General features: G+C 43.2%; 11 protein-coding genes across 14 annotated transcripts in view; 6 read left to right on the top strand and 5 right to left on the bottom strand.

Annotated features, from left to right (window-relative positions):
• Positions 1-22812, bottom strand: part of LOC117587799 — a 39592-nt gene that overhangs the window by 11595 nt on the left and 5185 nt on the right. For all 3 annotated transcript variants that reach the window (XM_034278745.1, XM_034278747.1, XM_034278746.1), the window contains one exon: positions 13155-13272. The gene's annotated coding sequence lies outside the window, so the exon portion shown is untranslated. The remainder of the gene's footprint in view (positions 1-13154; positions 13273-22812) is intronic.
• Positions 237-1079, bottom strand: LOC117587809. Of its 2 annotated transcripts, none has more exons than XM_034278764.1 (2): positions 711-1079; positions 237-638 (listed from the first exon to the last, which is right to left on the bottom strand). In XM_034278764.1, the coding sequence occupies exons 1-2, from the start codon at positions 982-984 to the stop codon at positions 274-276; spliced, it is 639 nt and encodes a 212-aa protein (XP_034134655.1). In that variant the 5' UTR covers positions 985-1079; the 3' UTR covers positions 237-273. The 2 variants fall into 2 exon arrangements, with proteins under 2 accessions (XP_034134655.1, XP_034134654.1); XM_034278763.1 differs by having other exon boundaries at positions 696-1078.
• On the bottom strand, positions 1014-22680 carry LOC117587804 (1-acylglycerol-3-phosphate O-acyltransferase ABHD5-like). Its single transcript, XM_034278756.1, has 3 exons — positions 21579-22680; positions 9546-9552; positions 1014-1030 (listed from the first exon to the last, which is right to left on the bottom strand). Exon 1 carries the CDS (start codon positions 22632-22634, stop codon positions 21582-21584), a length of 1053 nt encoding a protein of 350 aa, XP_034134647.1. The 5' UTR covers positions 22635-22680; the 3' UTR covers positions 1014-1030; positions 9546-9552; positions 21579-21581.
• LOC117587813 lies at positions 5749-6367 on the top strand. Its single transcript, XM_034278769.1, has 2 exons — positions 5749-6141; positions 6197-6367. The coding sequence occupies exons 1-2, from the start codon at positions 5764-5766 to the stop codon at positions 6347-6349; spliced, it is 531 nt and encodes a 176-aa protein (XP_034134660.1). The 5' UTR covers positions 5749-5763; the 3' UTR covers positions 6350-6367.
• Positions 6705-7348, top strand: LOC117587974. Its single transcript, XM_034278982.1, has 2 exons — positions 6705-7134; positions 7193-7348. The coding sequence occupies exons 1-2, from the start codon at positions 6745-6747 to the stop codon at positions 7346-7348; spliced, it is 546 nt and encodes a 181-aa protein (XP_034134873.1). The 5' UTR covers positions 6705-6744.
• On the top strand, positions 7810-8363 carry LOC117587972. The gene is made up of 2 exons (XM_034278981.1): positions 7810-8139; positions 8208-8363. The coding sequence occupies exons 1-2, from the start codon at positions 7810-7812 to the stop codon at positions 8361-8363; spliced, it is 486 nt and encodes a 161-aa protein (XP_034134872.1).
• On the top strand, positions 11653-12201 carry LOC117587811. The gene is made up of 2 exons (XM_034278767.1): positions 11653-11970; positions 12027-12201. Exons 1-2 carry the CDS (start codon positions 11653-11655, stop codon positions 12189-12191), a joined length of 483 nt encoding a protein of 160 aa, XP_034134658.1. The 3' UTR covers positions 12192-12201.
• LOC117587812 lies at positions 13416-13949 on the bottom strand. The gene has a single exon (XM_034278768.1). The coding sequence runs from the start codon at positions 13867-13869 to the stop codon at positions 13537-13539; it is 333 nt and encodes a 110-aa protein (XP_034134659.1). The 5' UTR covers positions 13870-13949; the 3' UTR covers positions 13416-13536.
• The window catches only part of LOC117587807, a 25357-nt gene continuing 21320 nt past the window's right edge, over positions 18776-22812 (top strand). The window contains exons 1-2 of the mRNA XM_034278761.1: positions 18776-19117; positions 19178-19603. Of these exons, the coding sequence (XP_034134652.1) occupies positions 18823-19117; positions 19178-19596 (714 nt within the window). The 5' untranslated portion in view covers positions 18776-18822 and the 3' untranslated portion in view covers positions 19597-19603. The remainder of the gene's footprint in view (positions 19118-19177; positions 19604-22812) is intronic.
• LOC117587808 lies at positions 19598-20537 on the bottom strand. Its single transcript, XM_034278762.1, has 2 exons — positions 20069-20537; positions 19598-19995 (listed from the first exon to the last, which is right to left on the bottom strand). Exons 1-2 carry the CDS (start codon positions 20427-20429, stop codon positions 19676-19678), a joined length of 681 nt encoding a protein of 226 aa, XP_034134653.1. The 5' UTR covers positions 20430-20537; the 3' UTR covers positions 19598-19675.
• On the top strand, positions 20562-21560 carry LOC117587806. The gene has a single exon (XM_034278760.1). It carries the CDS (start codon positions 20628-20630, stop codon positions 21501-21503), a length of 876 nt encoding a protein of 291 aa, XP_034134651.1. The 5' UTR covers positions 20562-20627; the 3' UTR covers positions 21504-21560.

The raw sequence follows: 22812 nt of genomic DNA, 5'->3' as shown, positions 1-22812 counted from the left end.
GATTATGAGAATGATGACGATGACGATGACGATAATGATGATTACAAATGACAATGGCCAAAGAGGAAGTCGAAGAATGAAATGCAATTTGCAAAATGTACTCCAAAGAGGAACTGCAAAAAGACGAGAGGAAACGAAACATAGGAGACTGATGGATTATTGATAGAGAAGAGCACTTGCTGGACAAGAAAATAAGAACTATCGAGTCTTTCAATTCGATCCAAAGTTTAATCAAATTAAAGGAAAAGAAAGAAACGCATTTTATTTGACATTTCAACGATAGAAGCACCAAATGCACAGGACACTGAGCAGCATCACATAGGTGATATTTTCGCCGACCATGTACATGCAGCCGATAAGAACCTCCAAGGCATTGACTACAATTTTGCAAAATCTCTGGCGGAGTGGCGTCCTCTGCATTTCCGTCTCCGATGGAACATTCTCCACCTCAATGTGGATGGTATGCTGCAGCGCCTGGCTGGGCTTTTCCGTGGTGTACACGGACACTCCTTGCTCCACTACTTTGGAGGCGTTCTGCTGTTGCTTTAGCAGCGACAAGGACGTCTGAATGCTCACCTCACTGGTGGCGGTCTTGATTGTGTGATCCTCCACAATAACCGACGTAATCTCATCATGATCTTTGGGAAGGATGTTATAGATTAGGTATCACTGAATGGTAGTTTCCTCCCTCATACCATGGTTTGACATACGTTCCAGTTGATTGGAAACCACGACCGGCTGCTTCAGTTCTACGTCTATGATCTTTGCATAGCTCTCGAAGAAGTTTAGCAGCTCTGTAAAGCGTGTGGTAATCTGTTCCTGACTCGACTGGATCTCGTCCACATAATTTGACATGCTGCTGTCTGGTGTCTGCTTAGCTCCGTCCTGGAAACCATCCTCCAATGGATCCTCCGATGTAATTTCAGCCATTACGACCACAGTGGAACATTTGTCCTTTTGTTCTTCATCCTGGGGCTGCAGCATGTTGAGTATAAATTGTGTTTTGGTTTCTATGTGCTCGGGGAATTTTTTTCTGTCTACTACTGTTTGTGTGATTCCCGAAATATTTGTTTGAATATTTAAGCACGGGTTGCTTCCTGCTTTATTTACTTTGTTGTGTCGAAAAGCTAAGTCCAAGCTATAAATAAATAAATGCTACAGGGGCATCTAATACTAGTTTAACCTCTAAGCCAGCCTTTCCTTCTAGCTTTTCTTTAAAAATCACAATATTTATTTCATTCTATCGAAATCTTTGATAAAATAAATTCCGAATTTCTTTTTGGCGTCTGCTTGCTGAGGACCAAAGACAACATCATGAAAATGGGGCGAAACTTGTTTAATACGAAATTAATGAAAGCGCTTAAGTAATGTGAAAATTTACAGCTTGGCTGAGGAAAGCGGCAGCGGCAGAGCAGGGGGCACCATTGAATATTCTTAGCGGGGCCACTAACTGTTTCCATTTTCTTTCTTTTTCTCTCTTTTTAACGTATATTTCGGGAGTTTTATGTTAATGCTTTATAGCTCTGGCCACGCCTCGCTTTCAGTTAAAGTTCGTTTCGCGGGGCAAGGCCCCGGAACTTTTATGCGTCCCCACTCCGTGCCGTCTGTGGCGCCACACCAGCTGCCGCTGCTGCTCCTACTAACTGTGCTAACTGTTGGCTGATATCTGTAGCTGCGATTTATTAACAGTTAGCTACCACAACTAGTACAAGTACTACTACTACTACGTCTACCAAAATAATTGTAGTTCTCCCTCCTTTTGTTGTTGTTGCTGCTGCATTTCGCAGCAAGAAGCCGAAAATTTATTGCCTGCAGCCACATGATGAATGATTTTGATAATAATATTTTGTTATTGCTTTTTTGCCTTGGGCGGATTTCCATTTCTTTTTTTTTTCTTTTTGTTTTTTGTGCTGCTGCAGCAACTTTTGGCTGCGTTTTGTTGCCAAAAATTGAAGTCACCATGGAGCCATGGAGCTAGTGAAAAAGACCTTGCCACAAAAAGCTGTAGATTGTGGATGGGAGTTGCCTGCCCCCTGCTGTTGCCACTGCGCTGCCGCTAAAACTAAAACATTTGGCCAACTGACGAAAACATAAACCAAAAGTAATAAACTAAAGGTTGTCATAAGAAAACTCAGACGAGCGAACGGTCTTAAAGAAAAACTCATTTGTCTAGAAGAAGTTTCTTGGGGGCTTGGGGGCATGTGGCAAGAGCATGTACAGAGTTTTACAAAAATCATCAGCATACTGTAGTTACGATGTCATGGGTGTGTCTGTATGTTTTCTCGTTCTTTGTTTAACAAATTTAAAATGTTTGAAAAAAACGCAGAACAGTTTAAAACGATAATTTTCTCCGAGAGGCTTTGCAGCTCAGGGGGAGGAGTTTCCTTGTAAAATATTTAATAAAATTAAAAAAAAATTCATAATCTACACAAATATTGTAGTGCCATCAATCAATATTAGTAATTATGTGCTTATGTACTTCGAAGTTTGATTACCCCATATCTATATAGTTTTCATTGCTGCAGGTAAATGATAAACATTGTCAAAAGTTGTTGGAAAATTAAAGACTGTGTCACGATTGTGTAATTTGACAGTATCTAGAAGTTCTAATGGCCAAACAAGTGGAACGAATTGTGAAACATGTGCTAAAAAGAATTGTGCGGATTTCTTCACCCAACACTTAAGTTTACGATGTGCTGCGTGACCTTGGAATGCCATTGTAAATTACGATTTTCCACAAAAACAATTTGGTGAAGTAAGACATTCGTCTTCGGAAAATAAAGTTAAAGTGAAAAACAAAACCCCCCATACCTACCCCCTCACCGACCGGAACTGTGGATAGTAGACAAAAGACGGGCAGCATTAATGTCGACACTTTAAGGCTGCGCTCGTGAGGCGAACGAGTGTGCAATTTTTGACAAATTTATGATGATGGAATTTTAAGTGAATTTTAACGAGTGTTTGCTGACACAAGGGGGTGACTTCCATCGAGAGGGAGCGGTGGTGCTGCAACATCTGTAATAGGTTTAAAAACCAACCGAATTCCTGGATTAAATAAAACAAATTAAAGGATTGCGGAAGGAGAAGTAGTCCCGAACCAAGTCTTCCACTGCCAACCCCAAAGAGCCATAAAGCATTCACCTGATGCCCAAGCCAACTAAATGCGTAATCCGTGGATGGCAGCACCTGAGCACTCGACTGTAAAATTTATTGATTGCACAGAAAAAAGGCCTTGGGCCGTACCCCTATCTATAGATGCCTCCCACACACACACACACACGCACACAACATTTCAAGTTTCTATGGCACTTCGAATACGTGTGGGGGTTTTATTTTTGGGAGAAGTCAACAAATTCGAGGATACAAATAGAAAACCAAACTGATGGATCAGCTATAAGAAGTAGATGGTATTATAATCACTTGCAGTTCATTGCAGGATGTGACCTATTTTTTAAGCAGAAATACAGCAATTTCCATAAGTATAGCTCTGTCAATAATTGGACGAAACTATTGCAAATGTGCCATATACAGTAACTGTTATAAGTATACCCCAAGGCAATGGAAAATATACTATAATGGTAGGTCCAGTAATAATTCAGTAGACCCCACGGAAAATGCAGCAAAAGGTGCTCCTCCGAGTGCCCCTTGAGTACTTGTGAATATTCACACCCAGCAGTTTGTAAAACTATTCGCTATTCGCTGTACATACTATGAGAACCGCAGCACCACAATTTTCCTGGTCTTCTAAGTGGTGGTCTGCTCGCTGGTGGATGGATGGGTGCTCTGGGTGGGTGGATGAGTGGATGTATTTGTGCGTGTGATTGACATGCATTCTCATTGAATTATTAATTATGTAATGCGAAACCAATCGACTGCAATTTGCATATGGAATGAGCCTCACACGCTCACAAAGTCTAATTAGGGCTCCCTGCCTGCTCTGGTCTACTCTGCTTTTCTCTGTCCCATCCCGGGGGGTGGGGAGTGAATGAAAATTGCACAAATTTGCAGCAGCAGTACAAGTTTTCAGAACTATGGTTAACCCGTTAGAGAGCCACTGACGACTTTGTCAAGCAAATGGAAATGTCGGAAAAAGGTTCTCCTGCTACTCCTCGTACTTGTTGTTGTTGTTGTTGTTTTAATTGCATTCAAACAAATTGGTCACTTAGGGAAAATTGTTACTTGAAAATGCGAAAATTAGTTTGTTTTCCACACAGTCAAATTAATATTTTATTAGTTTGTTTATATTTGTTTTGAACGTTTTCCATATCCTTCGTTCGATTTCCACCTAGATTTTCTGTTCCTGTTTATTTAAAGACAAAAACTGTTCCGCTCTGTCATGTCGTGCAAAAAAAAACCACCACACGTATTCGATTGAGAGTGTTGGAACCGGGGCCTAGGGAATCCGACAAAAGCCGGCTACACAATAAACACCACCCACAGCCAACAGCCACAGTGTGAATCAAAGGGGAGCACCAGAAGGCAGGCTAAAAACGGGGCGAAAAAAAAAGAGAAGAAAAAATGTGAAACCCAGCAAATGTTTACATAATATGGACCACAGCTCCATCTGCAGAAGCAGACGCAGAGACCCTCCAGATCCCAGGATCCCAGACGGTAGACGCTCCAACGGTAGGTGTGATGTTTGAACTACACTCGACTGGATGCTGCTGCTGCTGTCAGACAGTCAGACAGACTGGTTGGGTGCTTCTTCACTTTACTTTAACTTCACTTTGCTGCTGCTGCTCTTGCTGCTTCGCTTTGCTTTTTCTGTTTTACGGCCACTGTTTTTGCCTCAGTGGGCACCCATCCTCGTACTCATCCCCTACTCATCCTTAGACTTATTCACAGCTGCGTTCTCATCCTCATCCTCATCCTGGCTGGAGCAGCACTTGACAGAGGCAGAGGTAGAGGCAAAGGCAATGGCGATTGCGTTGGCGGTAGCGGTGCACTGGTGTTATTAACATTTCTGTTGACATCCTTTGGGTTGCGTTTTCTGAACAGAAGAAGGGATACTTTACTAGTAGGATGCTAGACGAACTGGTACCCTGTTTACGTCGTTAAGATAAGCTTTTGAGGATTATTTAAAAATTTCATTTTTTAAATCATTTTGGTTGATGACCTTTAGTTTATATGCATCTTTGTATCATTAGTAATTTCATCCTTTCTTGGCTTCCATTTCGGTTTCATACAGCTAACAGGGTACAATTATCGTCTATGCCCGCTTAATATACCATTTCCTTTTGCTTTCTTTTCCCTTTTTACTCGTTTTCATTCCCCTCTCACTGTGTGTGTTTGGTAATTTTTTTTTCACCCCTTTTTATGTGTATGTATTTAGCCGCTTTCTCAACTCGCAATCTTTCCACAAACGTGAAACATTTTCATTTTTCTTTAGTGCATACGAATGTATTTTTATTTTTGTATTTTTTTGCATTTTTGAATGCGCTTCAAAGAACCAAAAAAAAAAAAATACATAAAAAACAAGCTTCAAGAATTTATTAATGTACAAATGTACAAGTATGAAGTATACGTATAGTACGACGAGTATGAATACTCATTGTTGACATATTGAGAGATTGTGGCAATTTGGACCAGACGACACCATTTAAAAAGCCATTAGGGCCGCCGCCTCCGCCATCGCCATCGTCAACGCCATCGCAGCGCATAATTGCCGGGCACAATGGAGTCCCAGTCCCACAGTCCCATCTCCCTTTACGAGGCAGTATCGTAGTTTTGTCTGTGTAGTAGGCCAGTTATCAAGTAGACCAGATGTCGCTACTCCGTCTATATCTGGTAGTCGGAGGATATTTCAGCTACTGCCTTGCTGCCTATGTGCTGCATGTGGATTATTTCACCTTCGTGGTCGATGATGCCACAATAATTGTATCGCAAAGTGCCTTCGTGGAGCAGGAGCAGAACCGCAGCTATCTGTCGGGACACCTGATTTTCAATCGATCGCTGAACGAAATTACGATGCGTTCTACAATGAACATCAGTCGCCCTCGAATGCCGGTGGTGCGGCTCTTCGATGTCAAATTGAATGTCTGTCATGTTATCAGCAATGTTTACAGGAATCGATTTGTTCGTATATTCTACAATAGTTTTGCCTCATTTGTGAATGCGAAACCCGTATGTCCCATTAAGCCGGTAAGGAAAAAAAAAGAAAATATCCCTTAAATATTTATTAAACTTTCTTCAACAGAATTTCAACTACACTTTGACTCGCGCCTATTTAAACGAAGAAGTTCTGCCCGAGCTCCTGCCGCAATGCTCCTTCCGCATGAATCTCATTTTTCAGCACAAGTCAAAGCCTCTAGCTCACATGCAATTGGATGGACGATTGAATAGAGCATAATGAATAGCCAATGTTAATTCCAAGAATTTGTGGCAATGCAGTTTGGTTTGGGATTGCGCTGGTCCCCTGGCCACTCAATAAACTGGACATATGATCATAAACATCTCTCTCAACTTAAATTTCCCATATTCAGAGGCACGAGCGAAATATGTATATGTATAAGAGAATGCTGGTGAATGCAAAAAAAAAAATCAGAAAGCAGCTGAGTGATATCTTGTAATAGTTTAGATCCAGCGAGTACGTTCCGCTTGGACTATTTAAATTATAGAACCATTCTATATCAATAACCATCCATGGACTAATAGAATAAATATATAATTATGCAAAATAAAACGCTTGTCGCTTGTCAGCTGATTCTGTTGGCTCCAACGAGCATTATAGCATAAACGTTAGCCATGAACACTTTGTTTCGGATCATCATCAGTTCATCTGTCATCAGCCTCATAAAGCCAGTCATTGCTGAGGAAATGACAGTGCACTTTGACGAGTTCGTCTTAACATACTGGAAGCCTGACATTTTCGAAAGGGCCGATTGCCAGCTGTTCCAAAAGGACAATCGGAGCTACGTGAATTGTGGATTTGTGCTCAAGCGGAATGTCGGAGAAATCAGTGTACGCACTGCCATGGACTTTTGGAAGCCAAACAATCAAAAAATGAAAATTTACGACGTTAGTTTCGATGGGTGCCTGCTGCTACGAACTGCTCACAAGAATCGGCTGTTTAATATATACGTTAAAAGCTTTCGAAAGCATGCAAATGCGAATCTCATTTGCCCCTTCAAGGCCGTGAGTAAATGCCATTGAAAATTGTAATTCATATTTCACTCCCATTCGTTTACCACAGAACTTTAGCTACACGTTGACCAATTGGCAATTGGAGACCCAGGATCTACCATCGTTTATTCCAGTTGGCAGATTCCGCACGATCACGGAATATTTTACCCAGAAACAATTGGGTGCGCGTTTCGTCACGCAGGGGAAATTTATAGCCAAGAACTAGATTCAAATAAATGATGGAAAATACCATACCATACCATGAAAAATTCTCCGATAAAAACCAGGAGATTTCAGAAAGTGTAACGGACTTTTAATAAATTTTATTTGGTTTATTCTTTGGAGATAGTTTGAATACTTACGTATTTTACTGATAAGTCACACTGGGAGAGAAAAAGTGATGCTCTATGTGCTTCCTACCTAATTATTGCATATTATACATGCCATTGGATATGATAAATCTTTTGAAATATAGAGCAGAACATTGAGAAATTAAAAAATATTAAAATGTGCAAATAATTGCACATCTAATTGTTGACACAATTGGACACTGTTTAATGGATTATTTTAAAATGAAAATCAATCCCATGACCCTTCAATTGCACCTCAATCAGCATTATATTCGAAACATTAGCCATGATCTGTGCTGTGCTGTGGATCTGCTGGTTTCTCGTCATAAATGACGCGATGACAGAGCAGCGCAATTTTCGGGTTATCCTCGATGAGATCAGCGTGTCGGACCGTGATCCGGACTTAATGGAAAAGCTGGAGTTGCAGTTGTACCAGCGGAATAATCGGAGCTACGTCGATGCTCAAATAATATTCAAACGTAATTTTAAGGATATGTCTGCACGTACCGCCCTGGATTTTTGGAAGGGCAGACAAAAGAAAATTCGACTATACGACGTACGATTGGATGCGTGTCTCTTCCTCGATGTGTCCCACAAGAATCGTTTGTTTAACATCTATGCCAAAGCCCTAAGAAAATATTCCAACCTGAGTTGCCCCTTCAAGGCGGTGAGTGCGGGACAGATAAGAAAAAATTTAACATTAATTTTCATTTTTATTCCCATCGCTTACTGCAGAATTTCAACTACACGTTTAACCAACTCTATTTTGATGAACAGGAACTGCCCTCCTTCATACCGCTGGGCGTCTTTCGGGCCCTCATTGAATATTCAACCAAACAGAAATTGAGTGTTCGTATTATAGTTCACGGTAAAATTGTGCCTAGGCCTTGACTTCTGATATTATATGTTGAATTAAAAGGTTAACATTATGTGCAATTTGAAGAAAATTTTGAAGACAGTCGTTGAATAAGGATTTCTAACCTATAAAATGGATTCCATAGATTCATTACATCCCCCAGCATTTGTTAGAGTCTTATACCCTGTACTTTTAGATGGCGGATATACAAATAATTTAGTTTTCCTACAAATTTGTTTGGTATTTATGTCTGGGAACAATTACGAAATTAAATAGATGCTTCCGCCCGTTTCATGCATAATAAATATTCCATCCGATATTTTAGAATATTTTTAACAACAGCTCAAATAGCAAGTCATCAAATCAAATGATTAGACAAATATTGAAATGATTTTTAACTCCATTGAGCTCTTTAATCGACTCCCCTGGCTTCCCGTGTCAGTATTATATTTTAAGCTTTTGCCATGAGCTGGTCTTGATGAGATTAGCGTGACGAGTCTCTACCCGGACTTGATAGAACAGTTCGATTGTCAACTGTTCCAATTGAACAATCGGAACTACTTCGATGTTCAATTGATATTCAAGCGTAATCTCAAGGCCTTGAGTGTACATAACACCCTGGAGTTTTGGAAGCCCAACAATAAGAAAATCAAATTGTATGATGAACAATTTGAGGGTTGCTCTTTTCTGGGAGCTGGAACTAAAAGTCGTATGTTGAACATTTACGCAAAAATTATTAAGAAACATTATAATTTAAGATGTAAGTCCCAAAACAGTGTTGGAATTTAAGATGCCATTTAATAATTTCTAATCTGCAGAACTTTAATTATACGATAAATCAAATGTTCTTAGATGAGCAGAAATTTCCTTCGTTCTTACCGCTAGGACAATTTCGAAGTATCATCGAATTTTTAACCAGACAGGGCATAACTGCACGTCTCACAGTAAACGGCAAATCCATAGCCAAAACCTGAATGGTGCACGTGCCGCAACCAGAAATCAGTTTATATGAAGAATATATTTGTTTTAAATATCAAAAACATTTTGAAACTATTTTATATTCAAGAATTCTCAGTTGATGTATAAAAATGGAATGATAGTTCTCTATGGACGTTTTAAATAAAAACGAGAAGTTACGTTAAAAACCGGCAGAGGCCGCATAATGCAGAAGCAGAGTGAATTCGAGAATGTGAAAAAAAATCAAATATAAGCTGCGGGGCGGGGTGGGTTTAGCCACTGCAAATTAATTTCTTCATTCTGGCTATAATAATGGTCCAATCGGATCCCAATTCGGTGGTCTGATAGATATGGTCATTTCCTACGGACATGTTCGCCCTTTTTCTGGGGCGGAAGGAGCGTGGCTAATTTTTGAAATACACTGGTTTCAGAGGGAGCATACTGCAGTCTGGAGCCAAAATTTGGTGGCTCTAGCTCTTATAGTCTCTGAGAACTAGCCGACAAACAAGACGGACAGACGGACGGACGGACGGACAGACGGACAGACAGACATGGATGGCTCTATCGACTCGGCTATTGATGCTGATCAAGAATATGGGGTCGGAAACGCTTCCTTCTGTGCGTTACATACAATCGTTATTCACACAAATACAATATACCCTATTTACTCTTCGAGTACCGGGTATGAAGAAATGTGTTACAAAGATATGAATGTGAAGATATTTCTTTTTACAATTTCCCACCTAGAGTCGCATTTTTCTCTGAATGTATTTCCATAACCAATTCACCAAGGGGAGAGAATGTGCGGAAAGCGAGGTTGCGAGGCAGGGGAGTAATTTATGATATTACACAAAAATATTTATTATGACAACAAAATAAAATAAATATCCAATTAAAATGAAGTACTTTTTCACATTTTTATAATTCATTCATTTATTTAAATGGAGCACTATATAAATAATGATATCGTGACCGACCTTATTGACAAATAAATACAAATATATTGCACGAACTGTAGGAGTACATTTCCACCCTTAGCTATGGGCACTGTGTTTTGGATTTTTTGGTTCTTCATACTCTCTGTGCCAAGGGAGGGGAGAACAGAGCGTAACTATTGCTTAGTCCTTGATGAGATCATCGTATCGTCGCTTGATCCGGACTATATCGAAACGTTCGCGTTTCAAATCGTTCAGATAAACAATCGGAGCTACGTCGACTCTCAGATGGTGCTAAAGCGTAGTCTCGACTATTTGGGTGCGCATGCCACGTTGGATTTTTCGAAGCAAAACAGCAAAAAAATGCGTCTTTACGATGTTCAAGTGGATGCCTGCCTTTTCCTCGGGGATAGTCACAAAAATCGATTGTTTAGCATGTACGCAAAGGGTCTCAAAAAGCATTCGAATCTGAGCTGTCCCTTCAAAGCGGTGAGCTGAGCGGTTGGTGAGCCTGTTTCGATGAAAATAATTCAAGTAATCGCCTTCCACAGAATTTTAACTACACGATGGACAAAATGTACATTGATGAAGAGGAATTTCCCAAATTCATACCCTTTGGTTCATTTAGATCTGTGGTGGATTATTTACACAGAACGGGAATCGGTGCACGGACCGTAACACGTGGACGAATTATTCCAAAAATGGAATAAAAAAAAGGAAAAAATAAATTCCAACATGATGAAAAACCTTTTTTAATGTCTACAGGTACATAAAGCGGTATCGATGGTCCAGCCAACTGGCAGTAAAGTGTGATAGTAAATCTTTTATGACTATCTGTTCTAGTTCGCCCTTTTTGTATCGTACACAATATAGCTCGCAGAAGTACGTATTTTTATCAGTTATGGTCATGATATCATATATTAATTTACCCACAAAATAAAGTAAACATTTGTTATCAGCCTGGGACACAGGGATTGTTTGCGTATTGCGATACACGGCTTATGGGGGCTTGCTCGCTAAAAACGAATAAAACCTTCACCATCTGCCAGCGAGCAGTTTGAGTTGCGAATAAGTTCATTCATTCCATTTGAACACCATGTAATATGGACACAAAATATGTATGTAGTTCAACAATAGCTTTGGCCATCTATTAATAAAGGCAGTGATTAAAATGCTTTTAATGGTTTGAAGCGTTTAAAACGAAATCAAAAGTTCATTTGCGGAATGAAAACCGTTTGTATCTGAGACACTATTTTACGAATTTTAAAATCAGTTTAGTTGAACGGACCCATTAAAATGAACGTTGTCTGGCGGATGAATGTGTATCCACTGTTTATTTGGACCATTCTGATAGGCAATGCTCGGGCAAAGGTGAATGTAAAATCATATAATAACTGCAAGTGATTTAAAACCATTTTTCGTGTATCCATAGATGGATGCCTACTTCACCAAGATGGATTGCATAAATCATATGCCGGGACTAATGCAAAATGTCAGCTGTCGTCTGGATCGAAAATCGCATGTGACCAGCTCATTCTCCGTGGAGTTTGCATTAGCCAACACGGTAAAAGATGTCAACGGAGCATATATTTTTGGTGTTAAGCGTGGCTCAACGGTTTCCAACTACACCACAATGGAAATTAATTTTTGCGAGGCACTCGAAGCATTATATTCAAACTATTTGCTCAAAATGATTGCCGATGAACTGCGACGTGTTGCAAATTTTCCCCTGCATTGTCCTTTTAAAAAGGTTTGTTTCGCTTAATCGCGGGTGATAAGCATATATTTATGTAATTTCCCCTGCAGAATATACAATTCTATATCAAGGACTTCACAATCGATACAAAGATTATACCAAGCTATGTGCCAGAAATTAATTTCGTATCGGACTGCACTTTGATTGTCTCCCAAAAGAAGGCGTTTCAATTAATACTTTATGGTCAAGTTTCTCGTCGAAAAGCGGGGCGTTAAATATGAACCATTGGAGCGGAATAATGTATCCGGATAAAATGAATAAAATATCTCTACAGAGTTGTGTTGCCTGGAACTACACGAGTATTATGTGCAAAATTTTCCCACTCATTATGTTTAATATTTTATGCTGTGATTGATGATGTTGTGTTTCCCCATTTTCAGCATTACTTTTTAACATTCTGTTGACAACAAACACCGAAAAAATATGAGAACCCTTCAGCACGAGGGCAGAGCGGGGTGACTGGATGGCTGAATAGAAAAAAAAGAAGGAGGTTCTTACTACAAGCTTCAATGTAAATTTTCTTCGTAGAATATTTTTGCTGAGTTTTTTTGTTTTCTGCAACGAACAGAACTTGATTACACGTGCGCTAATTTAGTTGCACGCGAAAACATGCGAGTAATCAAAACGGTTGCTGAAGTGCCAGCCAGACCGCCAGAGCCTCGACTCGACTCAACTCAACTCAACTCGACAGAGCACCCACCGAGGCTCCTTGGCTTCTGTGCCTTCCCTTCACTTCCTCTCATTTCCACGATATTCTCGTACCTGTCCCTTCCGACCAGGACACATCCTTAACCCGTTGACGTTGGAAATTTGAGTTCATGGCATGTTCATGCATGTTGCCGGTTGTTGGCCCTGGGCGCGTTCGCCGGCGCACACAAATTTAATTTATACACACACACACGTGAACATATCTTCTTCCACACACACACACACACACACACAAGCAGGAAGCAATATGCAATGTTGGAGCGGTGGCGCAAAAAAATATGCAATAAATTTTTAATTTAAATCAAGCCATCACGCTGCCCCCGGCTTCTCCGTCCCACAAAAGTTCGAAAGGGATTTGAAGGTAAGTATATGATGAGCGGGTTGTGAGGGCATAGCAGGCAGGGACTTATGGGTATTAACATATGAATGCAACTTTTGTATACAATATGTATTCGTGTCCATTCGTTTACCTGTCTCTCTTCTCTCCCTCTTTGTTGGTTCTGGTAAAGCAGCAGCCGAATGCTTTTTGATAGATGCTCCTTAGTTATGTTCAGGAATAACTCGGGTTCAGGTTCCGGGAAAAACCGCCTACAAAGAGAGAATAAAAAGTAATACTATTTAATATTTTATTACTGGAAACGAGAGAAATGTTTGACAGCCATTCTTAAAATAAAAACCCCACAGCATTTCTTCCATTTTAAGAGTTTAAAGAAATTGTAAAAATGCGCAGATTTATTTTTTCACCTTTAGTATATTCTTCTTAAGCGTTTGGTACATAATTGTTTCATGAATTTAACATAAATTTAGATATCATCTCAGCAACAGTACTCCTAACATAAACGAATGCTCCTACTACTCCTCATCCACGTCCACTTTGATGGTTTTGCAGAGATTCTGCAGCTGCTTGTGTGTCTCCTCCATTTCGGTGCGCAGATTGGATAGGCTGATCTGGATCTTGGCCATGCGCATATCCCCGGCCTTAAGCTTCACCTCCTGGCTGGCCGTAAAGTCGGTGGCGTCGCGTCGTCCCTGCTGTGACAGATGACTGCGTGGCTGGCGGCGACTGTTGGTCGGTGGCGCCGGTTGGGGGCGTTCAACCAGCTGATTGGTGGCTGCCATGCCATCGTCGGAGTTGTCGCGTCCATCGCTGGGAGTGGGGATCGTCTTGGTTTTAGTTTCCGGCATGCTTGCTCCGCTAATTTCTATTCATTTAACGTTTTTTCACAAAATTTTGACGGGTTTGCTGAGAAGATCAACTGACAATGAACTCGTACAAAAATTTGATATTTATGTCGTATACGTCTCTCTGGGTTGTGTGACTGAAGCGCATCGAATCGTATCCAAAATGTTTGACTTACTTATGACATAATGAACACCGCCTGCTTGGGCTCGAACACAGGATGTGAATGTGTGGGGAAACGCCGGGGAAGAGAGCGGGTAGCAGGTCGGTGTGGTGCTGTGGGGCATGTGTGCGTTGGAGCATACCGTTGAACTTTACTTACAATTAACCGCAAATGATGTAGCGACGGAGGCGGCTCAGGCTTGCGGTCAGATTCAGGCCAGACGAAAAGTCCAACAAGTCGTAAATGTGAATGAATCGACACGACTGTCAGATGCCCTGTGCCAAAAGCTCAGTTTGATGGAATATTCTTTATAGCTGAAGCCTCTTGAGCCTCTCCTCTCTTTTCTCAATAAGTTTTCATTTTTATCACAAATATTCAAGGGAAATTCGTTGGAAATTCTATTCTATTTTGAGTAACTCTGCACAGCTTTTTATTGTAATTCCATGTAAATGTAGACACGTTTCCATTTGTATCACATTTCTGGAACATTTAATAATTTATAACTTCATGATTCCCCCAAAAGAATTGAATCAAAAGTCTGTTCCAAGGATTAATTTCTGATTCATCCTGTTCGCAATGGCACAGGGTATGCAGCACACACAAATTCTCAAAAAAAAAAAAAGGTGGACATAAACCTATTAAAGTACGAGGATCAAGCACACACACGACGGACTACAAGGACAACAAGGAACAGGGACTTGAGCGAACAGGCTCTCGGGTCTGGCCACATGGGAGGACATGGCATGCCATGGTCGACTCAAATCAACTCGACTCAGACTTCTGCTACCCATCTGCTGAGCGAGGGCAGGGAGGCACGCAATTAATTAAAAATACATGCAACGTGAACGAGTTTCAGACATCCTGCCACAGCCTGCTGCCTGCCTGCCTGCCTCCTGCAGCGGTATTAATTTGACCGCAAAATAAGCAAAGTATCCGGTGCCCAGGCATGACAGGGAGGGGGCCGTATCGGACAGCGTACATTGTGCTCGACCATCGCTAAATGCATTACACTCGAGACCAGAAAATTGGTGTCGCTTTTTTCTCTCTCTCGTTTTTTTGTTTGTTTGTTTATTGTTGTTGCTGCGAGTCTAAGTGGTCAACATGTGCTGCCAGGAGTCCTGCTCCTGCGACTGCTACTGTTACGGCGACTGCTTCTGTGAGGGCTCCTGCAGCTGACTTCTGCGTAAACACCATCTATGGATGTGTGTGTGTAGTTGTCGAGGGGAAACAAATAGAAAACACAGCCAAAGAAACTAAAATGAAGGATGGACATAACCACCCAAAGTCGAATACACTTGCCAGGGTATATTTTCCAGCAGTAACTTTTATCACATATCAACGAAAATTCAACGGGGTTTCTCTCCCAGAGTTGCTTAGCAATCGCGAGGAATTTTAGTGTGACATTTTTATATGGAACAGCAGGGAAAATACAAGATACATATTCCAGGAGTAACTTTCATCAAATTTCAGCAGATTCTCTCTCCCAAAGTGGCTTGGCAAACAGCGGTGAGTTTTCGTGTATGTTTTTAAATGGATTAATAAATAAAAAAAATAGCTGGAAATGTTGTCACAGGTACAGTTTACCCCGCCATAGTGAATGTTCTAGCGAAGTGTATCCTCTTTCCGCATGTACCCATGCGAAGAGCAAAGTACGGGGGGAAAATAAGCAAGGCAAGGCAAGGACATCAAATAAAGTTAAGCAAACAAGAGCATTAAGTGCATTGATGTTGTTATTGCTGTTGTCTAGGACTCCTGCTCCTGCTCTTGGGATGCTCCCCGTGTAGTGGTTCTTCCTGCTGCTATTCTAGTCTCCCAGTCCCTTCTACAGGGACAACAGCACCCTTCCTTGGGCAACAACTTCATTAGGCAAGTGCTCGACCGGCTCCATCCTGCCTGGTGCCGGGTGCCTGCTGCCAGGCTGCTGTCTCCTTTATTTTCTATTGATTTTCTTAGCAATATTTCCATTACGGATATTCCATTCTCTCCTTTCTACGTGTTTTTTTTTTGTTAGCTATATTTTGTATTTGCTTGTGATGTTTTTTCTCCTGTCTTGAGGACACGCCGTGGAGAGTGTCAAATGCCATTAAATGTCAACTAACCAGCGGGGTGTTCGGGTTGTGGCCAGGTCTAGGCGCTCAAAAGTGGCCAGGTAAGAGTCTACCCGGCCACTGATTGCCACAGAAGGCAGGCGAGGCGATGCCTGAGAGTCATGAGACCTTGGGGAGGATTCACCCGGAAATTTCACTTACCTTTTGCCATAGCCAAGAGTGGCAAACGTTTTGACAACGCTTTGAGGACTTTGGCAGCTGTAAGCGACTCTGACATGGACATCTTTCTATGTATGTGCAGAGAGCTGAGTGGAATACTATATGAAATGAAATGGAATATCTAATATGGAAGCACTAACTAAACAGAGGCATTAAATGCTAAGAATACTGTCTGGCATCTATCAATATTGATGGTTTGCACTGATGGAATTGCTGATCAAAATTTTAACCCAAAATAAGCATTTCTAATTACGATTTGTACCATTTCAAATCTAAAGTGTAACCAAACTTGCAACACGATTATTATGATAAATAGCACAAGTTAGAAGGCAGATGCTGGTGTTGAGAAATTATTGCCATGATGATAAAATGGCATGATGAAAATCTAAATTCTTTTGCCAGGCGCTAATTGAATGCATGCTGCGCGTGGACTGGACTACTTTTTGCAGCATCCGCAACTGCAGTTGAGCTGGGAACAGAGATGATAAACGAGCTGGGCCCAGAGTAATAGGAAACCAACAAGCATTAAGGCAAAAATATCTCTAAACAAATATTATTTACGAGCTTATGGCCACGAGGCGGAGAGTCTCGAGAGTTTTTGGCATCGGTTAGACGCCTACTCCATTTGCTGGCCAGCTGCAAGTTTTTTGGGGGGTTTGTTGGGGTTTTGTGCCGACTGAGAATAATCAGCAACACCTCATAAACTGTAGAGTAGGAGGCTGGACCAGCATAAGCAGGATGATTGCCAAAATAAATTTTATAGGGACAGAAGAGGAGACTCAAAGGAATCCCCAAAAAGAAGGCTTAGATTTTAATTATTTTTGTGAAAAGAGGATGGATGATATGTATATTCAGTGTACAGATTATAGATCCATGTAGCGAGTGAACAAGGGGGTCGCACGCCCAAAAGCAGGCAACACAAATTAGCTGTAACATACAGCCAAAGGGTATGGAAGGATGGCGGCGGCGGCCACACAATCCCACACAGTTGTTCAGCTCCAACGCTTTCGCACAAACACCAATCAGCTGGCAGATGAATCAAGCGCAGGCGTTGGGCCTGGGCTTCCCCATGACTTTTTTTTTATTTTTTGGACAGGCGACAAAACTGCGGCACTACGGGTAAAGGGAGCCCACAGGCCATGCCAGGCAACAGCAAACACAGAGGAAGGAAAGAGGGTCGTCATATGCGAGAGGAAAATCAATAAAGTGTTGTTGGTTTATCTTATTTTTCTCGCTGCATGGACGTATGCGTTGTTTGGTTTTCTTGTTCCATTTTTTCTTCCCTTTCAAATATATAAATATAAATCTTTGGCGCACTTAAGCCTTTTAAATGATAACAATGGGCCCCAGTGGCAGAAGATGCATTCGAACAGGACAACCACTGGAGTAGCAGGTGCGCACACACTGGACGCAGGACACCAAAAGCCGGAGGACTTAGGACAACGCCGGCATTTCCCCATCCACCAGATGGCGCACAAATGTGCGTAGTCTGCCACCAGTTACCTCCTCCTCCTGTCCAGGGAGCAGGACTACTACCAATTTCGAGATATTCCATGAATTTATTATGTCTCTGCCTTTAATGGAGTTTCATCGAAAAGTTTCCCCTCGCTCAAATTATGAAATATGCCAACGGAGTCAGCGTTTTTGGAACTGAACGGAAATTGTGGTTAAAATTTGCACTCAAAAAATAAAAGAGAGAGTAAATATCAGAAAATAAAATGATAGTGAATTGTGAGAGGGGCGGGCGTTGCAACGTGTAGGGGGGAAGAGCAAAAGTTTTCATTAATTTATTATATTTGTATATCCAAGAAAGTTTTTTCTGTGTGTGGGGGGAGGGATGCAATACGGTACTTTTTGGTGGAGTTTTATGCATACTTCAATGATGGTAAATTATGAAGGAATTTCACGGGAATCCGCATCCCTTCAGCCATTACTGATTCTTTGCTTTTCCAATAATAATTATAATTATCTGACAAAGGGTTCAATAGACGGGCAAACAATATATGTACATACATCGTATATATATGTATGTACATCACACATCAAAACGTACATACATATGTACACTGCTGCATTCACCTGCTGCATGAAGACTTCATTTGAGGCCCACGCCCAGAGGCCACCCCTGATGACCCTTTCGTTTGATTCGGCTTCAAAAATGCATTTATGCAAAATAGAATTAGTGCACTAGACCGTTATAATTGTCATATTAGACAGAAAATCCATAGACGACGGGCGACAGGGAGAGAATGGGAGAAAGAGCCTGAAGTGTCAGTGGACGGACGGACAGTGGAGTGGCCACGATTAGAGGCAGCAGCCCAGACCCAGAAGAAGAGGCCAGCTTCCGACCCAGACATGGCAGGAAATTGCTTAATTTAGCGCAAAAATTGTCCACTAGCCAACGAAGCTCAGTGGACACATAAAGCAGCAGGCAACCCTTTATCTGTTCAGACACACACAAACATTTTGGGAAGTGACACGAAATAAAATTCACCTAAACACTTGCCACACACAAACAGACACTCGTCATGCTGCAACCAAAGGAGGAGAGTCTCGGAGATGTGTCCCCACGCACGGACACTGCTTCGGAAGATACACCCAGTGCGGTGTCCCTGAACTGTGCTGAGCAGATATCAGATAGCAGCAGCAGCAGCAGCACATCGCATTATTTGGTACAGGTAGAGCTAAGTCACAAACAGATCAACAAACGTTTTGTGGAACTTCTAAACCTCTTCGAGGGCTACACAAAGATCATGGATCACGGAGGAGCACAGAAGCATCAGAGCGTGGTTTCCAATCAACTGAATCGTGTTCCCAGTCATGGTAATTGTGCGGATACTACCATTAAATGGATCCCTAATCTACAATCTTTCTATCCTACAGATCTCTGTGAACGGCTTTCGGCTGGCTCTGACTCGGAGCGCACCATTCAGGCCGCCAGCTGCGAGGTGAGCATTCAAACATCCTGGACTCTTCTGGAACAACACAAGAGCGACTCCAAGGCACTGGAGGACAGAGTGGCCCCTGGGGAAAAACCCAGCCAGATTCAGCAGCATACGATCCACATCGAGGTGGAGTCGGTGACATCGGCCACGGACATGCAACGTGCACCACTGCATCACCGCTTGTGGCATATCATTCTAAATGCCGTGGACTCTTTTATCGGCTGCCTGTTCATGTTGGGCGAAAATTTCCCCTACGTTCTGTTCGTTTTGCTGTGCATTTGGTGCCTCTATCTGCTGTTGTCACACTACAGAAAGTTCCTAACCAACCACATCATTGCGGTTGAGCCACCCCGTTAAATATTTAGTCTTTGGCTGCTTTTTATTAAATTCAGGATAAATTCATCACTGGGGAATATTCATTCATTCTCTCATTTGTTTAGCGCAACATAGTGGGGGTGCAACAGCACATAATGGCGAGACTGCAATAAAGAGCCGAGGCGAAATCGGCCAACATGTAGCAGAAACGATCGGCCAGCGGCGGTCGCCCCAACACATTTGGCACCGGCGGCGCCACCGTATCGATGAAGATCGTTTGGCGCGTCTGCTCACAAGGTGTGGGCAGGAAGACACGATCTCCCGAGACGCTGAAGCCAAGATCGGATCGCGTGAGACGCGGCTGTTCCGTTTGCACGGCCCGAGAACAAGACTTTCGGGCTTCATCCTTGTTATAGATGGTTGAATCATCCTCGGTATACTCTGTGGATATCACGGCATCGAATTAGGGATTGTTTCTCGCTAAGCCACACTGAGAGAGAGAGAATGAGCTCACCTTCAGCCAGTGCCTCGGACAGCCAACTGTGCCAATTGGCAATGCGATCACCGTTTGATGGAAGGCTGTTCATGAGAGTACGGGAACTGGCAGCGATGATCGCATCGAGGCTGCTCCTATCGTCCTCGACATGGACACGAACATCGACATCAACATCGACTGCGACATCGACATCGACATCAATATCACTCTCACTAGTGTATGACTGAAAGCCCAAAATATCGAACAGACGTTGGCAGGTGGAGGATCTGCATGGGGAGGGTGATTTCCGAGGTTTTGGCTTATTGACTGCATCCAGGACCAGATCGCTAATGAGCTGATTAACGATGAAATCGGTTTCTTGCGGCTCTCTGCACGCCATGTAGTAGTTAACATTCACAGATGGAATTTGGAAGAGTTCGAAAAGGATTTTTTTGTTTCACAATACCGAAGCTAACATTATTATCCGGCAAAGGTGTCAGTCAAAGTTCCTTCGTATTGTGGCAGTTGTCACACGGAAATATAACTCAGAGACTTGGCAGACGACGGCAGAGCCTTTCAAAATTTCGAATTTAACAATATGGACCCTCAGAGAGCGACGACGACGACGGAGAAAGATGTGAAAGATGCGTCTTCGCCAGCAGAAGAGTGTCTCGCCGCTGCAGAAACCACTAGTGCTGTAGATAATGTCAGTCATGTGGTCCAGCTGAAGGATGCCACTGTGGGTGCCACAGAAACAGAGCCCAACCTGAATGAGTTGCCCAGCACCAGCCAACAGGGCGCCATGGAAAGACAAAAGCCACAGTTGCCTGGTCGCCTGAATCACCTTATCGATATGCTCGACAATTTTACCATCCGTCTGGATGTAATCGAGGAGAAGGTGAGGCGCGAGGATCAGGAACTTAACGAACCAGAGTCAGTTAGAGTTAGGGTGGATCCTGGCACGGCGGTGATCATTCAGATACCAGAAATTGCCTGCGATCTGGGCACCCAGACGGCAGTCACCAGGCAGCCACATCGACAGCGTGTGGCATTGAAAGCAATACCGCCACCGCCGCCGGACAACCAGCCGGACACGAGGCCACCCTGTGAGCGCACCCACCACACCATACAGATCCGTGCGAATAGTAATCCTGCCAATGCGGTGCCGCAGCAGGGTCCACTCTCGCTGGGCGCTCGCATTGTGCGAGCATTGGGGGACTTTGGAGCCGCCTTCTGTCTGTGCCTGCAGATCAACAAGGATTGCATCTTCTGTCTGGGCTTCTTTGTGGCCTTTGTTGTGAGTGCCAGCTTCCTCACGGCCTTCTTCTATCGCACCCTCCACCTAACGTCCACGGTGGCACGCGCTGCCGGAGATCCGTTCGCTGGTGCTACAGGATCCTACGATGTGGCCACGCTCCGTTTCAATGGCGGCTACTACTACATCTACAACAGACAGCGGCAGCACTTTCAATGAGCATATTTTTTATGGGATCTTCTTTGAGGGATTTTACACTAAAATTTAGTCCGAAAACGAAAGTTTGTTTGTCCTGCTTCATACATCGATGGTGTGGCAAATGGTGAGGACATGATGATTGAATTCCTCGGGCTCCTCCAGATGCACATAGTGCCCTGATCCTTGGACAATGGCCAAATGGGGAAGGGCGTACATGGGGGACTGTGTTCCACAGATGAAGGTGAAGCCCACGTTGCTGGGCAGCTCGTTGGTGCGCTCCATCAGGGACTGCCGCTGCCAGTGTTCCCGGACATGGCTAGAGACCTGACCCTGGGCCAGAGTCTGGAAGGCTGACTCGCCGCTGGGATCGAACGCCTTGCACTGCTGCAGATAGTGATTCAAATCGTCCTCCAAGAGCGCCCTAAATTGTTCCTTGAGACGCGGATGGGGATCTGTGTGGTTGAGGAGAATGCTGGCCAGCGGACCCACACTCCACAGGACCCAATAGGGATTGAGAAAGCTCGAGATTAGATTGAGCATGTCCAGGGCTTTTGAGGGAGTCGCCTCGAAGCCCCAGGGCTCGGCCAGGATGAGATGTTTCACCCGATGGGGGTAAGCCAGGGCATAAGAGGTTGCCACAAAGGCGCCCAGACAGTGCCCCAAGAGGATCATCTGCGGCAGACGCATCTCCTCGCGCCACAACTCCAGGGCCAGCACCATTTGCATTTCACACAGGTCCGCCTTGGCCGAGAACATGGGACGAGAGCTGCGACCAAATCCGAGCATATCAATGGCAAAGACTGGTCGCTGGCTAGCCAGCGCGTCCAGGTTGAGCAGCCACGATCCCAGTGCCGAGCCGCGGCCATGCAATGCCACCAGGGGCACATGCTTGGTTTCCTCGGTGTTCATTGCCAGTGTCCAGATCCTGTCTGATTTGCCCACCACATGTCCGATGTTAATGTAAAAGCACTGGTATGGTGTGGCCAAATGACCGAGCAGGTTTTTCTCGGCCTCTCGCAACTTCTGCTCGCTGCTCAGTGACCAAACGAATAGCCAATCGAGAATCTCGCTGCTGGACCACTTCTTTCGAGGTTCAATCAGAGGTAAAGGTTCCGTTTTCTTCCCGCCAATGCCGCCGCCGCTGGCTGCCATTTGCCAGATTTTGGGGGTTTCGGGGCTCGAGAGTTTGAAAATTTCAAAAACTTTTGTATTTAAAAAAAGTCCGACACAAAACGTCATACAGGGAGAGCAGAGTAGGCCCTGTGTCCGGCCCCTGTCCGGCTATACTTGACTTCGACTTTGACTTCAACTTGTACTTGGACTTGGACAA

The sequence above is a fragment of the Drosophila guanche genome, unplaced genomic scaffold (genome assembly GCF_900245975.1).
Source record: "Drosophila guanche unplaced genomic scaffold, DGUA_6, whole genome shotgun sequence".
Lineage (NCBI taxonomy): Eukaryota > Metazoa > Arthropoda > Insecta > Diptera > Drosophilidae > Drosophila > Drosophila guanche.
The sequence above is the reverse complement of the archived record's forward strand: the minus strand, read 5'-3'. Positions and strand labels throughout refer to the sequence as shown.

Bases quoted from the DNA above. Each gene is read 5' to 3' on its own strand.
- LOC117587812 (XM_034278768.1), bottom strand. From the start codon at position 13,869: ATGCCGGAAACTAAAACCAAGACGATCCCCACTCCCAGCGATGGACGC.
- LOC117587974 (XM_034278982.1), top strand. From the start codon at position 6,745: ATGAACACTTTGTTTCGGATCATCATCAGTTCATCTGTCATCAGCCTC. The intron at 7,135-7,192 runs GTGAGTAAATGC...CGTTTACCACAG, and splicing joins TCATTTGCCCCTTCAAGGCC to AACTTTAGCTACACGTTGAC.
- LOC117587813 (XM_034278769.1), top strand. From the start codon at position 5,764: ATGTCGCTACTCCGTCTATATCTGGTAGTCGGAGGATATTTCAGCTAC. The intron at 6,142-6,196 runs GTAAGGAAAAAA...TTTCTTCAACAG, and splicing joins CCGTATGTCCCATTAAGCCG to AATTTCAACTACACTTTGAC.
- LOC117587811 (XM_034278767.1), top strand. From the start codon at position 11,653: ATGGATGCCTACTTCACCAAGATGGATTGCATAAATCATATGCCGGGA. The intron at 11,971-12,026 runs GTTTGTTTCGCT...TTTCCCCTGCAG, and splicing joins TGCATTGTCCTTTTAAAAAG to AATATACAATTCTATATCAA.
- LOC117587972 (XM_034278981.1), top strand. From the start codon at position 7,810: ATGACAGAGCAGCGCAATTTTCGGGTTATCCTCGATGAGATCAGCGTG. The intron at 8,140-8,207 runs GTGAGTGCGGGA...CGCTTACTGCAG, and splicing joins TGAGTTGCCCCTTCAAGGCG to AATTTCAACTACACGTTTAA.
- LOC117587809 (XM_034278763.1), bottom strand. From the start codon at position 984: ATGCTGCAGCCCCAGGATGAAGAACAAAAGGACAAATGTTCCACTGTG. The intron at 639-695 runs GTATGAGGGAGG...TCCTTCCCAAAG, and splicing joins GGAACGTATGTCAAACCATG to ATCATGATGAGATTACGTCG.
- LOC117587806 (XM_034278760.1), top strand. From the start codon at position 20,628: ATGGACCCTCAGAGAGCGACGACGACGACGGAGAAAGATGTGAAAGAT.
- LOC117587808 (XM_034278762.1), bottom strand. From the start codon at position 20,429: ATGGCGTGCAGAGAGCCGCAAGAAACCGATTTCATCGTTAATCAGCTC. The intron at 19,996-20,068 runs GTGAGCTCATTC...TGATATCCACAG, and splicing joins GTCCGAGGCACTGGCTGAAG to AGTATACCGAGGATGATTCA.
- LOC117587804 (XM_034278756.1), bottom strand. From the start codon at position 22,634: ATGGCAGCCAGCGGCGGCGGCATTGGCGGGAAGAAAACGGAACCTTTA.